General features: G+C 56.6%; 4 protein-coding genes across 4 annotated transcripts in view; 2 read left to right on the forward strand and 2 right to left on the reverse strand.

The window, feature by feature from the left end:
* The window catches only part of VOLCADRAFT_62183 (uncharacterized protein), a gene marked incomplete at both ends in the record, with an annotated part of 6,377 nt that extends 2,019 nt beyond the window's left edge, over positions 1-4,358 (forward strand). Inside the window, 8 exons of the mRNA XM_002952181.1 lie at positions 25-108; positions 546-610; positions 788-1,008; positions 1,181-1,250; positions 1,794-1,917; positions 2,347-2,681; positions 3,154-3,312; positions 4,256-4,358. Of these exons, the coding sequence (XP_002952227.1) occupies positions 25-108; positions 546-610; positions 788-1,008; positions 1,181-1,250; positions 1,794-1,917; positions 2,347-2,681; positions 3,154-3,312; positions 4,256-4,358 (1,161 nt within the window). The remainder of the gene's footprint in view (positions 1-24; positions 109-545; positions 611-787; positions 1,009-1,180; positions 1,251-1,793; positions 1,918-2,346; positions 2,682-3,153; positions 3,313-4,255) is intronic.
* A 2,465-nt stretch (positions 4,359-6,823) lies between these two features.
* Positions 6,824-10,565, reverse strand: VOLCADRAFT_62179 (uncharacterized protein; the record flags this gene model as incomplete). Its single annotated transcript, XM_002952256.1, has 7 exons — positions 6,824-6,941; positions 7,298-7,425; positions 7,995-8,154; positions 8,493-8,626; positions 8,824-8,919; positions 9,898-9,987; positions 10,353-10,565. 7 exons carry the CDS (start codon positions 10,563-10,565, stop codon positions 6,824-6,826), a joined length of 939 nt encoding a protein of 312 aa, XP_002952302.1.
* Positions 10,566-11,968: 1,403 nt separating this feature from the next.
* On the forward strand, positions 11,969-14,645 carry VOLCADRAFT_118068 (uncharacterized protein; the record flags this gene model as incomplete). The annotated part of the gene is made up of 5 exons (XM_002952182.1): positions 11,969-12,110; positions 13,101-13,312; positions 13,685-13,894; positions 14,081-14,224; positions 14,511-14,645. The coding sequence occupies 5 exons, from the start codon at positions 11,969-11,971 to the stop codon at positions 14,643-14,645; spliced, it is 843 nt and encodes a 280-aa protein (XP_002952228.1).
* A 3,785-nt stretch (positions 14,646-18,430) lies between these two features.
* On the reverse strand, positions 18,431-21,773 carry VOLCADRAFT_62264 (uncharacterized protein; the record flags this gene model as incomplete). The annotated part of the gene is made up of 6 exons (XM_002952257.1): positions 18,431-18,577; positions 18,922-19,073; positions 19,398-19,572; positions 20,180-20,345; positions 21,054-21,146; positions 21,670-21,773. The coding sequence occupies 6 exons, from the start codon at positions 21,771-21,773 to the stop codon at positions 18,431-18,433; spliced, it is 837 nt and encodes a 278-aa protein (XP_002952303.1).
* Between the last annotated feature and the right edge of the window lie 1,265 nt (positions 21,774-23,038).

Raw genomic sequence — 23,038 nt, forward strand, 5'->3', positions numbered from 1 at the left:
TACAACGGCAATGCGCGGTGGGAGCCCGGGGCGGTGGTGTGTCGAGTGGCCCCCAGCTTCATGAGGTTCGGTACCTTCCAGCTGCCCGTCAGCAGGGGCTTGGGGGAGGTGAGGTGCGGGCTGGGGGGCAGGGGGAGTGCGGTGTTAGGGTTGTTCCTGTTGGGGTAGGATATGTGTGTGTGGGGGGGGGGAGGAGGGGGGAGGAGGTCGTGTCGGGTTGGTGGTTTCCGTGAGATGAGGTGGTGGGGTGGAAGGGGAGGGGGAGGTGGAGGGGGAGTGTTCGAGAAATGTGTTCTCTGATTGCGTTGTTTGGGTCAGGGCTGGGGGTTTGTTCTCCAACGTGCTCCTTCAGGTAATAATATTTTTCTATTAAATGTTACTAAATATTACCAACATTACTTCTTCGTTTAAATTTAAATTATTTTAAAATATTTGGTAACTATTATACTAATTATTATTGCTAGCCCTTGGGGCGGTAGACGCTCCCACTTTCCCGCATTCCCCTTTTGACTTTGCAACGAGGTGTCTCCCGCAATCCCCCCCAGGTTGGGCTGGTGAAGATGGCAGCCGACTGGGTGATCAAGTACCACAACCCCCATCTGGCGAGTGAGTGAGTGTGTATGTGTGTATGTGTACGCCTAAACTCCACCTGCCTTAACCCCGGCCCCCGTACACCACACCATCATCCTCCCCTTTCCCCCCGTCCTCTCACATCTGCTGTCCTTATGCTCTCGCCAATCATCTTTCTGTATCTATCTGTCTGTCTATCTATCTGTCTGTCTGTCAGCCTTTCTGTCTGCCTGCCATACCTAACTATCTGTCCCCCCCTCCCGCCGCCGCCGCCGCCGCCGCCCCCCCCCTCAGACTCCCCCCAGCCCTACCTGGACCTCCTCCGCGAGGTGACCTGCCGTACAGCGACCCTGGTAGCTGCCTGGCAGTCACTGGGTTTCGTACACGGCGTACTGAACACTGACAACATGAGCATACTGGGACTCACCATCGACTACGGTGAGCTGGGGTGAGGCGGGGCGCGGAGGAGGAGGAGGAGGAGGAGGAGGAGGAGGGGGCCGGGGGCCGGGAAGCACCATCATTTCTATCAATGGGCCCCATACTCGACACACCACCGGGCGGTACTCGATTTAACTACCTAACTACCTAACTACTTCTAACGAACCCGTAGGTCCGTTTGGGTTTTTGGACAAGTTCGATCCGGACTGGACGCCTAACCTGACCGACGCCGGCGGGCGCAGGTGGGGGGGGACGGGGAAGTTGTGTGTGTGAAGGGGGGGGAGTAAGGGGGTAGGCGTGTCAAATTGGGGGGGATGTTGCGTGTATGTGTATGTGTATGTGTATGTGTATGTGTATGTGTATGTGTATGTGTATGTGTATGTGTATGTGTATGTGTATGTGTATGTGTATGTGTATGTGTATGTGTATGTGTATGTGTATGTGTATGTGTATGTGTATGTGTATGTGTATGTGTATGTGTATGTGTATGTGTATGTGTATGTGTATGTGTATGTGTATGTGTATGTGTATGTGTATGTGTATGTGTATGTGTATGTGTGTGGGACGGGAGAATGATTAGGGGGAAAGGGGTGAACGGGCTGAATGGCCGTACCTACACCGGGGGGATGTCATGGGCCCCCTGGCGGTGCTGGCGTCAGGTAACAGACAGACATACGGCATTATACACATGCATACGTACATACATACATACACTCGGCATCCACCCTCACTCTCTTCTCTCTCCCTCAAGCGCTCTCTGTCTCCCCCCCCTCGTGCGCCTGCAGGTACAGCTACCGCAACCAGCCCGAGGCGGTGCAGTTCAATTTAGTCATGTTGGGAAATGCGCTGCTGGCGGCCGACCTGGTGCCCAGGGAGGGCGCAGAGGAGGTGTTGAGGGAGTACAGCAAGGTACAGCAGTACGGCAGCTGTAGTACAGTGCTGCAGCGGAATTTGTGGATATCTGACCGGCTATATCTCTGCCCTGCCCGTCTGTGATGTCTGACTTGTGTGTCTGTCGGTCTGTCGGTCTGTCGGTCTGTCTGTTTGTCGTCAATATGGGTGACTACGGTGCGTTGGGTTTTGTTCTCATTGCTCACCAGCGGCGGCGGGGGCGGCGGCGAGTCACGACGGGTTTGCGGAAGTACGAGTGCTGCTCAGTGCCGCGGAAAGGCACTACTGGAAAATTACCACAGACAGACACACAGACAGACACACAGACAGACACACAGACAGCTATAACGGTCGCGTGGAGGACAGCGAGACACGAACACATGCCGTGACGGTTGCGATGTAATCTCACATCGGTTACCAACAACTTAACTAACCGCTGCACGACAGGTCCTGAGCGAGTCGTACAACGCCCGTATGGCAGCCAAGCTGGGCCTCCGCGAGTACGACATGACACTTACGCACGAGCTGATGCGGCTAATGTACGACGATGACGCGGACTTCACCAACACCTTCCGGGCGTTATGCAGCATCTCCTGTACGGAAGACGAGCCACCGGAGTGCGCCTCTAGTGATTCCGGATCGGAATCTGGATCCGGACTCCGACCCACGGGTCACCATCACGATCTCCCGGCGGCGCTGGCGGCCGCCCTCAACGGCGGTCAGCCCCTGAGCGAGGAGCGTGTAGCTGCTTGGCGGCAGTGGCTGCAGGCCTATCGTGCACGGTAAGGGGCCCACGACCCTGTGCTTGGGTCGCGGTCTGTGTTCTATAGGGGGGTGCATGTACACGCCGACAGGATGCATGTGTTGGGGGGTGTACGGGTGTACGGCCACTCGGGTTTGTGGTTGTGGTTGTGCGCGGGTTGGGGGGTTGGGAATGGGCTCCTGAGGGTAGGGCTGCTGGGGAGGGGGGCCAGCGGCGGTGGAGCGAAATTGAAAAATGTCATTGGGTCGTTGACAGTTAGTTTGTTGGGGCCCTCCCGCTACTTCGTTGGCCAACTCTCCCCTCCGCACCGCTACCTGCCGGGCTCCCGCTCCCGCTCGGTAGTCTGGGTCCCTCACCTCGCCACCCCCCGGCAGCGCCGTCGGGACCTGTCTGTCCACCTGTCCACCTGCTTGATGTTTATGATTTCGGGGGCCAGAAGGTGAACCCTAAAACCCTAAAACCCCATTTCTTTTGCTTCCTTGGGCGTGCAGACTCCGGGCCGAGGGAGTGCCTGAGGCGGAGCGGCAGTCCGCTCAGCGGTCAGTGAACCCGAAGTTCATCCCCCGCCAGCACCTGCTGCAGTGGGCCATTGAGGCGGCTGAGGGGGGCGACTACAGCGAGCTGGAGACGCTGCTGGAGGTGCTGGAGAGGTGAGTGCCACGCGCGTGTGTGGGGTGGGGATGGGGTGGGGTGGGGGGATGGAGTGGGGGAATGGAGTTGGGGGATGGAGTTGGGGGATGGAGTCGGGGGATGGAGTTGGGGGATGGAGTTGGGGGATGGAGTTGGGGGGAGAGGAGGTGTGCAGGGTTATGGTTTTTATGGGGCTGGGCCTATGGCTGGAGACGGAGTTCTTGTGGGGGGAAGAGGAGAGGGTAGAGCGGGAATGTGGGGATGCGCGTAAGTCTGAGAGACAACTACAGAAGACTGGGAAGGTGGTAAGAGTTGTTGTTGGTGGTGCTTGTTGTTGTTGTTGTTGTTGTTGGTGGTGGTGGTGGTGGTGGTGGTGGTGGATAGCTATGTGTTTAATCACAACTGCGAGCCTGGCGAAGTACATACATACAGGTTGCGGAAGGAAGTCTCACGCGTGATGCCTTAGGAGGACGTCACCGACGTATGAGGCCTTATCCTCCTGTAGTAGCTCCTGTAGCGGTCTGGTAATGAAGTAGTAGATGTGATCGCTGAATTATGCGTATGGGTGGATGCGTGTGCGTCTCGTGGCCCGTGTGTTGGTTTTACAGTCCGCGGCGATCCTGGCGGTGGCCGCGGGGGATGGGGGTGATGGGGGTAAAAGACGCAAGGACCGGGGATTCGGCCAGCGGGCCTGGCGCTGGTTGCATGAGGAATTTCCGCCACGTACCCATCCACTACGTACCCATCCACTACGTACCCATCCACTACGTACCTATCCACTACGTACCCATCCATCCACGCAACATGCACCCACATGGGATGATGTGATGCTACATGTCATTGCTACGTGCACTAGGCTGCGGACCCCATGTGCCTCTGGGGGGGGGCGCTCCCGGATGTCATATGTCTCCGTGTTTCCGCCGTGTTTCCGCCGTGTTTCCGCCGTGTTCCCCGCACGTGCAGGCCGTACGACGATCAGCCTGACACGGCGGCCAAGTATTCAGGATTGCCGCCCGAGGAGATGGTTCGTCGCCCGGGTGTATGCATGCTGTCGTGCTCGTCATAACCACATGGGTTTGCTGATGCAGCCGCAGTACATAAGCCGTAGTACAGTTGTACGGCAACAACAATGACAACAAAAAAGGACATATGTACACGGCATACGCGACTGCTTTTGCTTTCATGCGAACAGATGCTGTATATGTGCCTTGCCTTACATAGGTACCATAAACATACACATGGCAACCTTCGACAACATCTTGGAAAGCTTATTGGTAGAGTTGGCTATGTTTAGCTGTTAGTTCTAAGTATAGTTTAGTACTGCTTAACTCGCTGGTAAGGTGGGTCTGCAGCTGCATGCCGGATGGCCCGGTATGCTTGTGCTGTCCGGCTGCACGGATGCCTGTTTGTGTGTGTGTGTGTGTGTAGAGGGGGGGAGGAAACCTCCTGGCCCATCAGCTTAGTGGCCTCTCATACCGCCAGGAGTGAAAGGCACAAACCCTGATGGTTGAAGGCATGTAATATCGCCTCCCTGCGGGGTGTCTAGGTGGCTTGCTGGGGGGGGGGTGAGGCGGACGTAAGGACGAGATAGACCTCGAGCATGTCGAAGGCGGCGTTCTATTGGGGGGTGGGGGGTCTTTACACTCGGCCATACCTTGCGGCAGGTGGGAAGGTGAACCGGTGGTGATGGAGGTGATTGATTGCTGCGGCGGCGGCCTACACGCCGGATACCGTAGTTGCGGTCGCTGCGCTCGTCGCAGCAGGCGGCTGTGCGCGTGCGCACATGCTGCATGGCTCTCTTTGGTTGGTCAATTCATCTTCAGTAAAAAATTGAAACACACACACACACACACACACACGCGCGCGCGCGCACAGATACAGATGATCCCAAACACACATATACACACACGCACACATACACAGAGAGAGAACAGCCCCTTGTCAAGGGTGGATTCTCCGCTTCCTCGACGGGAAGGCCCTTTTGATTACTTGGCAGCTACTCAAAAAGACTCTTCATAGCGATGGTTTCTCGCTCCTCAACAATGTTGGACTTTGGCATTTGACATCCAGCGATTTTAGAGGGCCCTTGTTGCAATTGCCATTGCTGCTGCTGCCACTGCCACTGCGGCTGTGTGCTGTCCGGCAGACGGTTTCGGCCGCACAGACGTACACCTCACACAGGAGTGTTCGTACGCCACTTGGAACGAACTGGAAAACAACTTTTGTAAGCACCCATTAAGGCGCTGCTTTGGATCAGGATTTGAATGCGGAGTTGGGTTTCGGATTTGGATCCTGTTAAGAATGCGGGGGTTTATAAATCAACCCCCAAGTGCAACCGCGTACTCCAGACAGACACTCTTGCATACATAGGCACATGAAGACGGGGACACCGGCCGATTATATGAACACATACACACACACAGACACAGACACGCGCACGCAAGCACGCATGCATATACCCGCCACGAACAACACAGTCTTCACCACCACCACTACTGGCCTCATCCTCCTCCTCCTCATCATCATCATCATTATCATATCCTGTGACTGTGAAAAACGGGTTCGAGAAACAAATGTTATCAGCTGCCATTTGCTGCGGCTCCCAAACGTCCAGCACGTGAAACACCCAGCGCTCGACACTTACCTCACACGATGCCGCACGGCAAGGCCAACGCAAGTGTTTTTTTTAATGGTCTGAGCCGCGACGCCGCGGGAAATGTCACACAACGCAAGTGTATGTGTTCCCTTCCACCATTCCTCCACAACACGCACACAACAGGCACACAGGCAAACACACACACCCACACGCACAACTCCTGCGCCCTGCTTCAACGAGTCCGGATCCAGACTGTGGTGCCCTCCCCTCCGCCGACCTGCATCCCGACACCCACATCCGCACCCCCACCCATCCTCATCCTCATCCCCAAGGGTCTCCCCTTCCCACCCACCCCCCACACACAGACACACGTACACACAAACAAAAACACATTGGATGCCCGCATCCGGTCCGTCCGAAGACCCCAGTCCAAACTACCCCCTACCCCTTACCATCGCCACTCGGACATCGCCAACATCCCCCTCGTTTCCCACAGTTTTCCGTTACCACCTTCCAGCAGTCCGCAGCCCGCTGCCAGCAGCTCTCTCTATGGGGCGGTGGTCCTCTCCGCCTACCCCCCCACCCGATCCCCTACCCCCCCCACCCGATCCCCTAACCCCCCCACCCGATCCCCTAACCCCCCACCCGCACGCTGCCACTACGGCACGGTCCAAACTCTCACGAACCCCCAATCAGTGCCCATCGCTACCCGCGCTCCCACCAACCCCCAGCACACATTTCCTCCCCCCCTTTCAAAAACCTTCTTTCCTTCCCGCTCCCAACCCCCCTTCGGAGCTGGACAGCCCTTCCGTCCGCGGCTCCCCCCGCCTGATTTCGCTGCTCCCCGCCGCCCTCAAGGCCCTCCATTTCCCTCGTAACCCCCCTCTCCCTCCCCTTCCCCTGCCTCTCCTGCGCTGTCTGCTTGCTTCCTCTACCTACTCGTCAAGCAGCCTTGACAGCGCCTGTACCAGCGTCTTGAGGTTCCTCTGCACTCCGGAGTCCCGCGCCAACAGGGACACGTCGCTGCTAATGCTCTCCACGTGGTCGAGAGTCCTGTGGACGGGTGGCGGGGACCGGGTTGGGAGGAAGGGGGGGGGGGGGGATTGAGTGCACGGGAAGGGTCATTAGGTGGAGGTATGTGGACGGGGGCCCGGGGAGCCGCGTGGGTGTGGGGGTTTAGGGGTTTCAGGGGATGTGGGGATCAGCAAAACCAAAGGGCAGAGGATCAAATCTCCAGTGCCGAAGTCCCAGAGCACCAACGAAATGGACTCAAATCTGCCGTAGTGTACTCAATAAAAAATTTCAATTGTCATGATTTAACGATATATGGGCCCCAACACTGGGGGGGGGGGTATCAACGGCGGGCGGACTCATCCCCCTCCCCTCTCCCCCCTCGGACTGACACTTACTTGCACAGCGTCAGCACCGCCTGTCGTAGCGCCCGTACATTGTCCTCCGTCAGCACGGCAGATTGCAGCCGCCGGATGTCGGCTGCGGCATCAGCCGCAGTACGTGTGAGCGCCTCAATGTTGCCCACCTGCGACAGGAGGGAGAGGGAGGGAGAGGTGGTTGACGGTTGGCGGTTGACGGCAAAGGAGTGGGTGAGGACCCGGCAAGACCATAAGAAAAAGAATAAATACACCTCTATTCATTCGCGTGCATGTGAGATGTGAGATGTGTGTGTATGTCTCCGTGTTGTTGTTTTATCCAAATCTGCTTTAGAGAAAGAACAACAACATAATATCACCCTCACGCGCACGTCAAGTCAAGTAGTCGTACGTCAAGTAGAAAAAACGACGAGCTCTAGCGCGGCACACAACAGCTCTCTCACAGCACCTCCACCTCGCCTCTCCCCCCCACACATCCCTCTATGTCTTTTCCTTATCGACAATTGTCTGTGCTTCGTCGTAACTCCCCCCCACACCATCCCCCCCACCCTAAAACCCAAACTCGTACTGTTCCTCCCGAACCCCATTCTCGACAGGACGCCGAGGACCCCAGCTCACCACACACACCCCCAACCATCCACACACACACCATCTCCCTGCACCTCCCGTCCCCCTCTCCCCCCCCCAAATACACCCACTCCAGCTGTACCCAACCCACCAGTCCCCCGCTCCGCAGCTCCACCAGCAGCGGTGTCAGCTCCGCCACCAGGTCCGCGGCGGTGGCCACCAGCGGCCTTGCCTCCGCCATGAGGGCGGTGGCGGACTCAGCCGCCGCAAACACCTTGTCCACACCGTCTGATTCGGCCTGACGGGCGAGTCTGGCGGATGGAGAGGAGGAGGGGGGTATTGGGGACATACATACATACATATATACATACATACATACATACATAGTAAGTTGTGGCGCCGTTGATCCGCTAAATTTCGTTGGATGCTGGTGGTGAGTTGCTGAACCCAACGAATACATTCTGAAGTCGGATGGGGTGACGGATTAGGGTGCCCCTCTCGACGGGGAGAGCAGGGAACTGCCTCCAAGGGAAAGGGGGCCGCTGGTGAAGCTATATACCACCCTGTAACAACATACATACATATACACACACATGAACACCCTCTACCAGCCCCATACTCGAAGAGACACACACACACACCCTCCTACCGAGTCATGATATACACCAGGTCGTCCAGAGCCACCCCCTGCCGCCCGGGGATGTGCCCGTTATCACACACCAACACGCCCTCCTCCGCGCATTGGGGCTCGTGGGGGAGAGCCGTGTAGCTGGGAACTGGGAACTGAGGGAGGGAGGGGCAGGGAGGGCCGCAAGGAACGGATGCAGGAGATGGAAAGGAAGACGAACATGCCCACATCTACCCAACCTCCCCCCCACACCCCCTTCTGTTCCCCCCCACTCCCCCAAGCACCCGTATACAACCGGACATTTCTTCCCCCCCCCACAAACACATACACCCACAAACACACCCACAGCTACCTGCGGTGTTATGTCCACCAGGGGCTCCGCAATAAGGCCCGACTGGTTGGCCTCTATAACCGAGTTACGGGGAATGACCGTACTCACATCGTTCACCTGACAACCGGGAGTGGAAGGGGGGGGAATGGGTTTTAGGAGGGGGGTGGGGGATGTGGGTGGGGGCCGAGAGTAGCCACGAGTGGTTGGGGTTGGGGTCGGGGGGGTTCGTGGTAAGGGGGAAAACACGTACGTACATACGCACGTACGTATGTATGATGTGTGGGACAGGGGGGGGCCACATCTTCACCCTGCAGCCACTACCCGGCGAAACCCTGCCTTCCTCGGTGTTTCGGGGCACCCTCAACCAGTCACCCTAGTCAACTTCTCAGTGGATCGCTCAGGTTCCGCACCCACCACCAGCATCCAACGGAATCTGCCGGATCGACGGCGGCTCGACTCCATTCCTGGTTGGCTCGAGAGTCAACTTTATCCCAGGTCACTACCGTCCATCGACTAGGGCGCTTTTACCTTCCACCATGGGAAGGATTTTCGACCCTGACTGACTGTATGTACGTATGTACGTATGTCCGAATGCACAAATGTGGTGAACGGAAGGAAACCCATTTCGACCCACATCCCCCCGACCAGATCCCCGCCCCACATAAGCACAGACACACCTCCCCCAGCACCCACCTACCCCCTCCCATCCTCCTCTGTCGTTCCATTTGCCACTAACCCACCTAACCCCCACCCCTTCTCCCGGCCCTTTTCGCCCAGCAGCTCCGCAACCTCCCCTTCCCCCTTCGACCCCCTTCGGAAGCGGATACTTCACCCCCCTCACCTCTCCCTTTAAACTTGGACTGTCAAGTGGTTCTTCTGCATCTTTCATCATCATGTGGTTTCCCGCTCCCAAGCCCTCCTTGCTCCGTGTCCCCCCCCTTGCCCAACCCTTCCCCAGAACCCCCCCTCCCCCTTCCCTCTGTATCTGTCTATTCCTCGAGTATCCTTCTATCTCTGGTATCTGTTTCACTCGTCGGTGGCTCGTCCTACCCCTCCACGTGGCCTCAGAGGCGCCCTCCTCCACCCCCCTCTCACCTCCACCAGCACATCCACGCGCTCCAGGGAGGGCTTCACCGCCAGCACCTGCCCCACCTGGACGCCGCGAACGCGAACTGGTGTCCCGATCTGGGTCGGGGGAGGGGGAGGGGGAATTATACGAGAGGAAGTGAACAGTGGGGGAGAGGGGGGGGAGAGGGGGGGAAAGACGAACCACGAACGAGTGAAGCTGCTGCCAGGGCAAGAGTGTACCAGACGTAGAACTGACCGACTTGGGGGGCGGGGGGGAGGAAATCCAGCGGGCGGGAGGGGGGTTGCCAACAATATATAAAGAGGTCGGAGCCTGAAAAGTCGGGGATGGCAAGAGCGATGGACGGGAAGGGGGGAAACAGGCCGCCATGATCCGCGCATGGCTTACCCAACATTCACCACCACCACCTTACACACACACACAAACACAAACACACACACACAAACACGCGCCGCACACGCACCGTGATGCCGCAAGCGAGCGGGAACTCAATGGTTGCCTTGTACGGCGTTCCCGTACGCATGGCATTGCCGCGAGCCCATGCCACCAGCGCCACTGCCGCTGCCGAGCCTGCCAGCAGGAAGAGCCCCACACTGCCCTCCCAGATGCTCTTGCGCCCTATGCCGTAGTCGGACAGCGACCTCAAGGGGGGCAGAGCGGCGCGGGAAGTACACATGAGAGGGAGAGAGAGTGTGCGGGAGGGAGTGAGGGAGAGAGAGTGAGGGAGTGAGGGAGTGTGAGGGAGAGAGATGGTGTGAGGGAGAGAGTGTGAGGGAGAGAGAGAGAAATTGACAGTCGAATCCGGGCGTTTGCCGACAGCTGACACACGCTTGAGGAAGGAGGGGGGAGGGAGAAGGGGAGGGGTTGGAAGAGCGACGCGGGGGAAGGGAGGGTTTTGGAAGGGTTGTGCGGGCGGCAGGACTGTAGGGACAGGAAAACCTTAACATGGCGCAGGGAGAGCTGGGGACCGTAATTATCCTGAATAATGTGTTCTTGCCACATTTGTCAATTAGGTGAGAGCGAGGGTTGACTAGCTGGCCCGGACCCGATGGGTGGCAGGGGAAAGGGTGGAAGGTGGAGACGTGCATAGAAACCCGGCGGAGGTATGATTTGCTCACTTGAAGATAGAGGCGAGGAAGCTTGGGCGCGCAGCTTTGCTTGGGTCCGAGTTTTCGGGCGCGGCACTGGCGCGGCATCGTAGCACCGCCGTCCTGATAGGCCGGCGCTGCGGTAAGACCATGCAGCTTCGCGTCGCCCATTTGGTGGATGGCAGATTTCGGGTTCCATGAACGCCAGCCTTGCCCTGCGGCGCTTGCGCTGGAGAGCGCAGCATGCTGGCCTATAATCCCCCGTTCCAAGCCGCCCAGCGATCTCGTGGTATATACGTGTCTACTAACTAAATTTAAAGCCTTAGGACAAGATCTATGCACAAGGAAATTCAGTTAGCGAGAAAGAGAATATCGCCAGCAACCGTTTCTTAATGCAATGTTACTACCTTGAAGCAAATTCAAAGGTCGCTAATGACTACACCTTCCCAGGCCATTGCACAAAGGAACATAAAGCTACTGCTGTAATCACTGAACGACGGATGGAAGAAAACCGTTAGGCCGTACAAACTCCATGGAAAGGGAAAGGATGAAAGCATGAAGCGCTGAAAGCTTTCGTGGTGTCATACGAGACGATAGGGAACTGATTTTGGCTAATTCCGCCGTATCCCTTACATCAACGCACTTTGTGACCCGCCATTGTGACGCTCTTGTGCCTCTGTGACGCTCCAACCTCAGACCTCCCTGTATAACTTTGTAACAGATACAATAAAATGTCGTACTCGGAAAGTCAAATGTTGAAGGTGCGCCAGGAGTGGAAAGTCCTTTGTCGGTAGGAGAGGGCTTACGGCCCTCATAACCTTCATTTTACGTTGAGTGCAGGCCCCAATGAAACCTTCACCCTCGCTGATTTATAATAACTTAACTGCTTGCGGAGAAACTCTTATCTACGCACACATTCGGCAGGTAGGTCCTACATGATCCTGCGCAAGATGCACGGTCATGGCTTTTAGGAGCTTCTGTTCGTTAAAATATGTTTAGGCTGGGCAGCATTGTCCAAGTCTTTCGCATTAACCCCAACATGCGCTCAAACACTTCCGGCCTTCAAATGCCAACTGCAGGCCTGCGCGTTTCCCGTTTCCGGGGTGGCAAGCCCTCCCGTTGCGGTTCGCAAGGTATGAATATTGGCACAACTGAGGATTTGAAGCCAGGGAAACACAGGCAATAAACCTTCTGTACTTCCAAACCCCGGGCCATTCAGCCCTCGCCCAGTTCTTTGGCTCGGTGACTAAAATCCTGCACCGCATGGAAAACATGGGGCTAGCCTTTAACGTCTTTGTATGCCGCGTTCATCCCATCCCCTCCACGCACACATCAATACCCGCATCATGTGCAACTTTGCCCTGTCCTCCACATCCCCACCCCAACCACATCCTCCACATCCCCACCCCAACCACCAAAACAATACACACACGGGCGCGTTCATTACCCCCTTCCACCCAGCTCGACTCCCCTCACGCGGACGTGATTCACTCCGTGGTGTCCTGCTCCCACAACGGAGCCACCTTTCTAGTGCTGGCGACGGACGCAGGGCTGCAGGTAAGAGTCGGATAGGGTGTAGGATGGGGTGCTGCAGGTAATGATGTGCGTGTGTGTGTGGGGGGGGGAAAGACGAACCACGAGCGAGTGAAGCTGATGCGGAGGATTGATAGACTGATACGCCAGAAGTAGCGGTGGAGTTGGGGGTAGTGATGGGGTGTGTGATAATTTGAGGTGGAGGTGGAGGTGGGTAATGGAATAAGCCATGGCGCCGCGGGTGGGTTTTGAGGTTGGGGGCTGACGGGGGCACAGCTCGTCTTGAGTCGCAATCCAGAACCTTTTCCCAGCGATCCAGGCCGACTCGTGACCCCTTTCAGCAGCTCCCTTCAACACCCCCCTCCACTCGTGTACTCATGTACCCATAACGCACCCCCCCCACCCCACCTCCCCCACGCCCCGCCCCACACGCTCACTTCCCCCCCCACCCCACCCCCACCCCACCCCGGCCCCCGCGCTTACCCTGTCTTTCCCCCACCCCCCTATCTGTGGGACCCTACAGATCTGGGACAACACCATCACCCACCTAACCCACGTCTGCCCGCTGCCCCCCGCGGGTGCGTCCGAAGTTGCTCGCAACACCGCCTACTTCGCCCGGGGTGTGGCCATTAACGTGGCCAATGACGGCACCCCGCACATCTGCTTCGGTACATCCGCGGGTGCCGTATTCGCCCTGGAGCTCTCCGAGGCGGATGGCAAGTTCAAGAGCGCGCTGGTGCCGCTGCCAAAGCACCACAAGACGGCTATCACGGCGGTGGGGTCGGCGTATCAGTCACGGCAGGTGAGTGGTTGCGAGGTGGTTGGTGGTTGGTGGTTGGAAGGGAAGTTCCTGCACTCTCTCTCCCCCTCTCCCTCCCGCCCTCCCGTCGATTTTCGCACCTAACTCCTGCGGAGGTTGGAAAGCAGTGGTGGCGGTGGTGTTGTGCTGTTACGAGCCATTTTTGCCGCGAATGGCTCTCAGATGTATGGCGTGGCAGTTGGATAATCCCGTATCCGTGGATGCTGTCGCGCTGCTGCTTCTGTTAGGCGGAAGTCGGCCCTCGCTGAATGCCTACCTCTCACACGTTTCTCCCCCTTTTCCCCCCCCTTCCTCTCCCCCCCCGCTCATCTTCCCCCCTCTAACACACACCCACACACTCTCCTGTGCCGCCAGGGCAAGTGGACTGAGGACCTAGGGTGCCATTTGGTTACCTGTGATGAGGCGGGCGGTATCGCCGTGTGGCTGGCTGAGAGGATCGGCAAGCAGGGTTTCTCTCTGGTGACCGCCGTACCACCCACTGGTCAGCCCGCGGTGTCCGTGGCAGTACGGAGGGACCTAGTCGTGGCGGCAAGGCTCGACGGTGCCGTACAGCTGTACGGCCTGGTGAGTACGGCAGGGAGAGGTGTAGACGCATGGGCTCAGGAGGGTGCGTGGGGAGGGTTTAATTGAAGGGATAGAAGGCTCAGCTCATCTAGGATCCCTTTTGTACGGCATCCCTAACCACCGATCTAGCCAGCAACTGAATTAAACCTCTTCACATCCCCTCCTCCCCCTCACCTTGTGATGCAGCGTGACGGCAAGCTGCGTGCCGACCTTGGCGCCCACTCCCGGTTCATATCCGCGATGGACATCCACCCCACGAAGGACATCATTGCCACGGTTTCGGAGGATTGCTCTCTGGGGGTGTGGGGCCTGCCCATTGGGGGAGCGAAGGTGCGGAGGGAGGGGAAGGGGGAGGAGGGGAAGGGGGAGGGGGAGGAGGAGGAGGAGGGGGAAAAGAGGGGGGAGGAGCACATGCAGCTGTAGGGGTCGCAGGAAGGACGGACGGCGAGGGGGGAAATAACGAGTAACAACACACAGCCTTTATTCGCAATGTAGGGCGCATGCGTGGCCCGTGTGTTTTCTTTCCGTACCGGAACCCCGCCTGCTCCATTATATAAATCCGCCTTCCTCTCTCTTGTCCGCGGGGGCGCCCCCCCAAAAACACAATCCCCCGCAGGCCGAGTGTTTGCTGAGCGTGTGCTGGATGCATGCCATGCTGACTGGGGTGGCCTTTTGCGGCGCGAATTCGGATGACGTGGCAGTGGTGGCGTACGACACGGACGAAGTACATTTGTACAAATATAAAGCATGATGAGGTCGTACGGTTGCCAGTCCGCAATCCCGCGCGGCTTCCTTCCCACGTGGCTCCCTACCTTGTGTGCTCTCTCTCTCCTTCTCGTCCTTGCCTACCACTCAACGAAACACACATTCATACATACATGCATACATACATGCATACATACATGCATACATACTCAACGCGGCGTGCTGTTGCATTTTCTGGCTGTGCGTGTTTCGGGGCCTAAAACCCTAAGACACTAAGGCAGCGGAAACTCGGAAACCCTGCACATACCCTAAACCCCTCCCAACTAAGGCACGAGGTCCTATTAGAAAGCTCACCCGGTCTCTCATCCGATTCTCCGTTGCGGGGGGCAGCGGGGGAGCAGCGGGGGGGGTTAGGGCTCTCAAGAAACTCGCGCTAGCCACCTCTCGTTAGCGCACGCGACGGGGGCAGCAGGGCAGCACGGCCTCCCGCCTGTTTCCATCGAGTGACGGGTGAAGGAGGGGAAGTAGGTCTGGGGATCGGTAGCTGGATATGCCGGAGCAGGAGGAGGAGAAGGAGGGGGAGGAGTATAATTCTGCGCAAAAGCTTTTGATCTTTTCAAAAAGTGGCCATCTGGCACGATGTCTGGCGATGGCAGGATGACGGGGCGGGAGCAGCCTGTAGGAAAAGGAGGTCCACTTCGCATGGAAGGGCAGTGGGAATAGTGTGCTCGTGGAGAGCGTTGTCTACCTGGACGGTACACTCTGCGCGGGGTGTTTATCAGAAGCTTCTGATGGGCTAACTTCACCACCATCATGAAGTGATTGGCGGGGCGTGGGGGTACACATGTTCAGGGTTAGGGGCCGCCTGGGGCCGCGTTCCCAGGCGGGCGGTGGGCATTTTTAAACAATAAATCTTTGGTGATGAACCGGAGTGCACTGCTGTTGCTGCTGCAGGTGTGTGCATGCCTGTGCAGGTGTGGACATGTGTGGACATGTGTGGACGGAGTTGTGTGTCGTAACATGCACACCTACCGTCTCATCCGATGCGAGGGACGGCCCTTTTTTAGTGCAAAGGGCATGGGGAGGGGAGGGGAGGGGAGGGGGGAAAGCGAGGCCTAATGCTCTTTCTTCGGGGTGTGTGTATGTATGTACGTATGTGTGTATGCATGTGGACGAGGGGGATGGCGATGAAGGCTGCTGTCTGTCTGTAGAGTTGTTGTATGTGTGTTTGTCGTCTTGCGTGTCGAGCGAGGGAGGGAGTAGGGAGGGAGGGAGGGGCCGCAGAAACAGCGCCTCCTCATGGGGGGGGGAGGCCGGACGGAGGACAATACACTTCGAGGACCCAAACGCATCTCGCAGCTAAGGATTTTCTTGTACGGCTGGTCTGAGAGATTACGGACGGCCGGGTTTTTTTTAAAGCTTGGGGGTCTCGGCGGGGGGGGCCCCGGTGGGGAGTTTCGTTCTGACACGGGACGTCGGGTGGGGGCCGCTGGTTTGTGTGCGCGCGATGTCTGAGAAAAGATTTCTTAAGTCTGTGAAGGCAGAGAGTTTTGTGAAGGAGAGCGATAGCGTCAGAGGGGGCGACGAGCGTCCCCGCTGTTGTGTTAATGTGTATGATTGCATGCCAATCATGAAAAAATTGTCGTACAGGGTGCGGCAACTTTGACCTCAGAAAGCTGTCTCGGATTTCCCTGCACTGAAAAACGTCGTACTGTCAAATCGGTAAGCAGCTGCATTTAAGAGGGGGCTGCGGTGGACTTCAGACGTGACGCGTTCGTTTCTATTTTGAATTTTGAACAAGATGTGTAGAGTGTGTACGAGAATGTTGATGCATGTCTTGACGGCACTGGGGGCCCCCTGCCCTCTGCTCTGGACGTGAGAGGAGAAAAGGTAACCGAACAAAGAGTTTAAAGCCAAACCAGGAATATATGCCCATATGTTGCCATATAAAAAATTTAGATCGCATGTGCCGTACACAGTCTCCGTATCCGTACTTCACTATATCCTGTCGCCACGGAAATCGATTACCTGCAGCGGCAGGAGCGGAGTAGAGCATGTGCTGCAATATATCGCCTGGCAAATCGGTTTCCTTGGTGTTGGAAAAAACGTACTGCATCTCCTGCACGCTCGGCAGTCGCCATCAACCGCCAAACACAGGCCAAAATGCGCTTACAGCTCCCCCCAACATTGAGCCACAATCCTCATAGGAACGACTGCATCAAGGAAAACGTCTTCACACACACATACACACACACATACACACACACATACACACACACACATACACACACACAAACACTAAAATCCGACCTCACCATTAATAACCAAATTATTAAATTTTAGCAAACTAAAATTACACTGGACAACCTCTGTATTGTTACAGAGTATACCGTTCCACGAATGTTCAATCGCGGGTCACGATCTCTTGAGACGGAGGAACTACAAACATCCGATTTTTAGGCGTGCACGAAGTATCGGCTCGTCCCTTATTCACGTTTGCTCGTGTTGTAAGCCGTTTGTTTCCGTTGCCAATACGTTTGGTTGTTCCCCGCTGTTGTGCGTTTAAATACACCAGCAGAGTGCAAGTCCCGCAGCCAACAGGTGGGACGACCCTTGAAGGTCGGCACCTTCTAGCGTAGTCGCATATGACCACACGAATTTTCCCCCCCACATATGCACTGTGCACTTTCACCTGTATTGTACTTAAACCTAGCTACTGTAATGGCTACGCTTGCGTTGACGAGCTAATCCGTCATCAGCAGCATCTAACATGCAGGACCATCTCCACTGATGGCCTTTCAGCAATCTCCCTGCGGAAAAAAGAAGATGTTATGTCTTAATTATTTACCAGGCCAGCGACCTCTGCACTTGTACGAGTTACAGAAAAAATGTTTTAAATTACCATACTGGCGCGATATATTGGTGCTTGCTTCAGTTGTTCGCAAGGGCTTGAAAATTCTACCGGGAAGTTTTTGGTGCCATGCAATTTTGGCGAGGAGGATCAGGACAAGTTGATGCAGTTGTGGTACAGATTTTGTTGGCGTTCCAGCAGGGGCCATCCGCCCTGCTGTTAGCGAGCGAGCAAAGCACCGATGCGCGAGCGTAAAAGAACATCATAAACATCGTCATTACCACCCACACTGCAAAACAATACGTGCTTTCCAAGGTAGCGGGATGGTGGCTTCTTAATTTACCGCTTGATGACGGTGTACAGCCCCAATCCCACGGCTTCCCCGTAGCGACCGCAATTATCGCCTGCTCCCTCCCTCCCTCCTTCACCTCGGCAAGACTGTACGACCCAAAACCCGCATTGGCCTTCTCTTGACCTGCTCCCCCCCATCCTATCCGGTATGATGCATGTGTCTCTATCTCTGCATGTTTCTGTATGTGTGTGCGTGCACGGGCGGAGGAGACCGGCGTTCGACCGCCAATGCGTTGCGCCGCCTCTTCCCAAAGCAACCCCAAAGTACACCACCCCTCTCAAGTCTAAACCCCCTCCTCCCCCCCCTCCCCCTCATTGCCCCTCCTCATCCGCGCAGCGCCCTCCCCCCTTGGGAATCGCGTCTTCACTTCCCGCCCTCGGCAATCATTTTCTTAACATAGGTTTGCACACCCGCTATAAACCACACTTCCTAAACCACGCTCCTTCCTGACCCCCTTCCCAAGTTCTCCTTCCTCCACCCCACCCTACCCTCTACCTACACCTGCGGGACAAAGAGAGATGGCCCGACACCCACCCGCACATAGCTCATGGCGCTCTCATCCCCCTCTTCCCCCTCCTCCCCCTCCTGCCTCCTGGAGACCGTCCGCAACCCTAAAACCCTCCTCCCCTCACTGCCCTCGTAACAGGGTCTTCATGCTCTCGTACGTTCCCCAGCACACAGCCGCCGCCGGCACGTGGAATAGCACTCGCGGCTTGATACCCTGCCACAGCGCCTGCAAGCCCTCCTCTCGGACTATCTGACGAAGCGTGGGCAGCTGGGAGGTGGTGGTGGTGGTGGTGGTGGTGGGAGAAGGGGGAGGGGGGCAGGAGGAAGGGGCGCAGATGAGCGCGAATAGGAGCGGCGCGGACTGTGTGGGTGTTTGGTGGCTGGAAAGTAGGACGAGGAGAGATGGTGTCGAGGTGACAAGTACCAAATCATGATGATGATGATGATGATGATGACGATGATAATGATGATCATTCAATCTTCAAAAACAACCGCGCTTCTCCCAACCCTTATCCCACTTACCACATACAAACCATGCTTCTTTCCAAAGGCCCTAAAAAGAACCCCACCAACCGAACTCAACCGAAAACCCCCAACCGTCCCAAAACTCACCACGGCCGTTTGTTCGTACTTGGCGGGGTCTGTGGCCCCGCTGGTTTGCAGCCGTGTCTTCACCACGTCGAGCGGGTTGGTAACCGCCGCCGCGCAGCCCCCCGCCAGCCCGCCGGCCACCAGCTGCACCCGCAACGTCTCGTCGTCCAGATCTGGTGTCGCAGTAGCATCAGCAAATCAACATTAGCATCAGCGGCAGCAAGAACAACAACTCAGAACAGGACAGGGGTGCAGGCAAAGCAGGGAGGAGAGAGAGAGACATTTCTGTTACAACAAGAGGAAGCTAACCCTAAGTCCTTCACCCCCTACCAAACCAAGTTGTAAAGAAGGCCCAAGGTTGATGATGAAAGCAACGCTAATTTCCGCCGCCGGGCATACCGCCAAGGGGGTGCTCGCGGTGTGAAAAAGGGGAACAGAGCCCTTCTTTGAGCTCAGCGATATCCACCACACCAACAGCACGTGACACAGCACATGACACATACCGTGACAAGCGAGCCTCTTGGCCGTCTCGTACACCGAGAAATGCATCGCGGTAAATGGTACGTTCATGACGAGCGTCGTACGGTACGACTTAAAAAAAGCGCCTATCCCCTCGTGTCGTAACATCTGCCGTGCGGCGTCCAGTACGCCACGGTACGGCGACCCCTCCAACTGCAGTACAGAAGTGAGAAGTGAGCTGTGTAAAAGAGGAGGAGAGCAAAGTAACACAAGCAACCACAACACGCAGGAAGGAACTGTCCTCCCAGAACTTCTCAACGCCAAATGTTGGATGCGCATACCCCCATCTGCCGTAGAGTAACACGTCTATTTACTTGTTGCTCGTACCCCCCTCATGCCCCTCCCTCCTTCCTCACTTGCAGCTAGTATATGTTGTGACATTCAGTCACGCTCCCTCCCTCCCTCCCTCCCTGCCTATACGTACATACGTACATACATATACACGCGCAACACAGTTTCTAACCGATCAACACACACACACCACACAAACCCAACAACACCCCACCCCCTCACCTGCACTCCACGTCATTCGCCACGCCGCATCCAAACACCACCCACCCACCCACCCCACCTCTCCCACCCCTCTCGAAACGTTTCCTGACTCGCCTCTTTCCCTCCACCTCGCCCCCCTAGGCCCCCCTCGGTGCTCTTCTCTCTGTGCTGCATCCAATTCACATTCACACCTCCAACTCCCCCCGCTCCCCCCCCCTTTCCCCCCCTTTCCCCCCCCCCTCCACCCAACCTTCCAAGTCCCCCCCACCTGGCACCGCTGCTTCACCGAGTCCACCGGCGTCATGAGCGCGTCGTTCACCACGGTGGCCACGCAGCCCGCTGCCGCCGTCTCCAGCGGGTGCAGCCCCTCGCGGTGACCGCCCAGGGACTGCTTGGCCCACTCGTAGATGGCGAAATGAAGCGCGTGTGCAGGTCTGGTAGCGCAGGATGACGGAAGGGGGGAGGGAAGGGGGAGGGGAGGGGTAATCATGTAATGCAATGAACTCAGAAAATAACTGTAACGTCCGAATGTGTGCGTGTATAGGTTGGTTGGGGGGTGGTTGGGGGGTCGGGATTATATGCAATATCGATATCAAGGAAAGGTGGAGGGTTGGGAGGTCTGATGGCAAGGCGTGGTGGTGGGGGGTGGGGGGTCGGGCAGGGGGGAGAGGGAGGGCGTCAGGCAATACCCCCACTGGGCTAGTGAAACCAGTAGTACGGCACTGGGGCTCCTGCACTAGCGAGGCAACACAGGGCTGTGCAGGGTCACCCCTGCCGGCCCGCCTGCCCTCGACCATCTGCCCTCCTCGCTGTCTTGCCATCTGCTCCAACGAAACAACAAATCCTGTTCGGACACACCGTTCGCTGCTGCTGCTGCTGGTGTTGTTTATTTCTGTCGCGGCTTACATCAATGTTCATCATAATAGTTTTAAGTGGGTGCAATAGCTGCGTCGTCCTAGCAGCAGCAGTATTAGCAGTATTAGCATTAGAAGTAGTAGTAACAGCAGCAGCAGCAGCAGTAGTGATAGTGGCGGTATTTTATACATGCAGTTGCGTTACCAGGGGGGGGAGCTGTTGGGTACTGGCCCCGTCCAATCACCCCTATACACACACACACACACACACGCCCACAACCCGCTCACCCGGCTCCCGCCGCCACCGCTCCCACCCCGCGGTACAGCCCCCGTACTCCGTCCTTTTGTACGACAGTACGGAGAACCTCCCGCAACGAAGATCTGGATATCTGGGGGAGGGATTATGGGGGGGAGAGTTAGGGTCGGCACAGAGGGGAAAGACACGTGTGTTTTATGACGTGAAAGGCACGTGTGTGTGCGTGTCATCACGGGGACACGGGCACCACCATTAAAAGGGGGGTGATGACGGGAGGGAAGAGTTACGACCACAACATCCTTGGGGACAGCAGATCGTACATCAGCTCCCCCGCCCCACCCCACCCGCCCCCACAGTTCATTGACGCCAATCGCCCGTTGCAACTCCTGGGGTGAGATGTGGGACGGGATGAGGGGAAAGAAGGTCTCTATGGGTTTTCCCCTTCCAGACAAAACACATCCTTCCCCGACCCTATGAGCGCCAGAAGCCGCTGACAGAGGTGTACGTCAAAAACCGGGACATCAGCATATGCCCGGGGGTTCCCATAGCACATGTGTCAACTTTGTTGAGATGGCTTGTTTTGCTAAAGGGTGACACGTCATTTTTAGTGGCATAGGGCCCGCCCGCACGGCCCTCCTTACCATGGACCCTGCGTGGCCTGGAGGATGTATCGCCTGCATCCTCGTCTTGATGGTGTCAACGGGGTGCATCGCCGTGTGTTCGATTGTCCCCGCAACGGACCCAGCTATCATGTGCTGAAAAGAGGAAAGGGAAAGAAGGGTTTCTGTCGCCTAGGCATGGCTGCAGAGCAGGGCAAGCAACAGACCCATGCCGGGAAGGCCTAACGAAACGAGATAGTTAAGCTGTAGGTGTGTTTATGTTTGCCAAAACGTTTTACGCGTGAAGAGCTTTGCCTAAAAGGTTTTGCGAGACACGGGAGAGCGTGGATTGAGTCATGGGCGCACAACGTGAGAGCGTTCGTGCGAGAAAGAAGGCCAATTACGTAACCATATGTGACGAGGTGTCGAATTGGCCAATTATTTTCAAAAAATCAATACTTACCGAGACGAAAGAGAGCCCGTCGTAGCTTTCAGCGCTTGTCGCGCCGATTGATGTAGTGGGCGGCGGCTCCTCCGTTGCCATACTTTGTAATCCAAGTGTCGCTACTCCAGCCGCTGAAGCAATAGCAACAGCGGACGCTGCCGCAGCTGCGACGGCCCCACTGGACCACTGCCTCGACTCTACGGTTGTCTCCTGCACGGCTGTATGCGTCGCCCGCGATCCAAGAAGCCGTCCAGAATGCTCAGCCGTGTGCCTTGCAATCTCGCGAGGGGCTGCACACATTTGTTGCGTTGGAAAGCCCAGCCCCGAGAGCGCTTGATTGGCGCGGGTTGGAGATTTTTTGCCGGCAGCTAACGCTCAACGAGCTAATATTAACAAATGTATTATGTTCAAATCAGCTCAAACTTGAAGCGTCTAGACTCGATAATCGCGTTGAGTAAGCAGTTTACGATAAAAGAGGTGCCTGCTTACGATGGCTGTCGGTCTATAGAGAAACAGGTACTATCAACCATGTGGCAGTGATCCACTTGGGACAACGCAACGACGCCATCCATGCCCTAACTACTGCACCGGTGCACCCTTCCGTACATGTCGGCGTTTTTCAACGGGTTCATTCATGTTGCCGGTATCTACTTTGAATTCCATCATTCCACCGTCGTGTATACAATTGTTTGGCAAAGGGTGCATCGCGCACAACTTGCTCAAAGGCTGAGTCAGGGAACCGCAGAAGGGCCGGGAATGACTCCAATCCATTGAGACTCTGATACTTCTATGCTTTAGCGCACAAGTCTAAGAGTTGATGAGGTGCTACCAAATGTCGGGACAGTGACTCGAAGCCGATTACATTTTACCAGTACAACCGTCGTACGAACACAGACGGAGCAGATTTATGCTTTCGGACACCGCGCCCGTTATATATCGTAAGCACAAAACCATGAATGCAATGCCACCTGCA

Source organism: Volvox carteri (assembly GCF_000143455.1).
Source record: "Volvox carteri f. nagariensis unplaced genomic scaffold VOLCAscaffold_28, whole genome shotgun sequence".
Lineage (NCBI taxonomy): Eukaryota > Viridiplantae > Chlorophyta > Chlorophyceae > Chlamydomonadales > Volvocaceae > Volvox > Volvox carteri.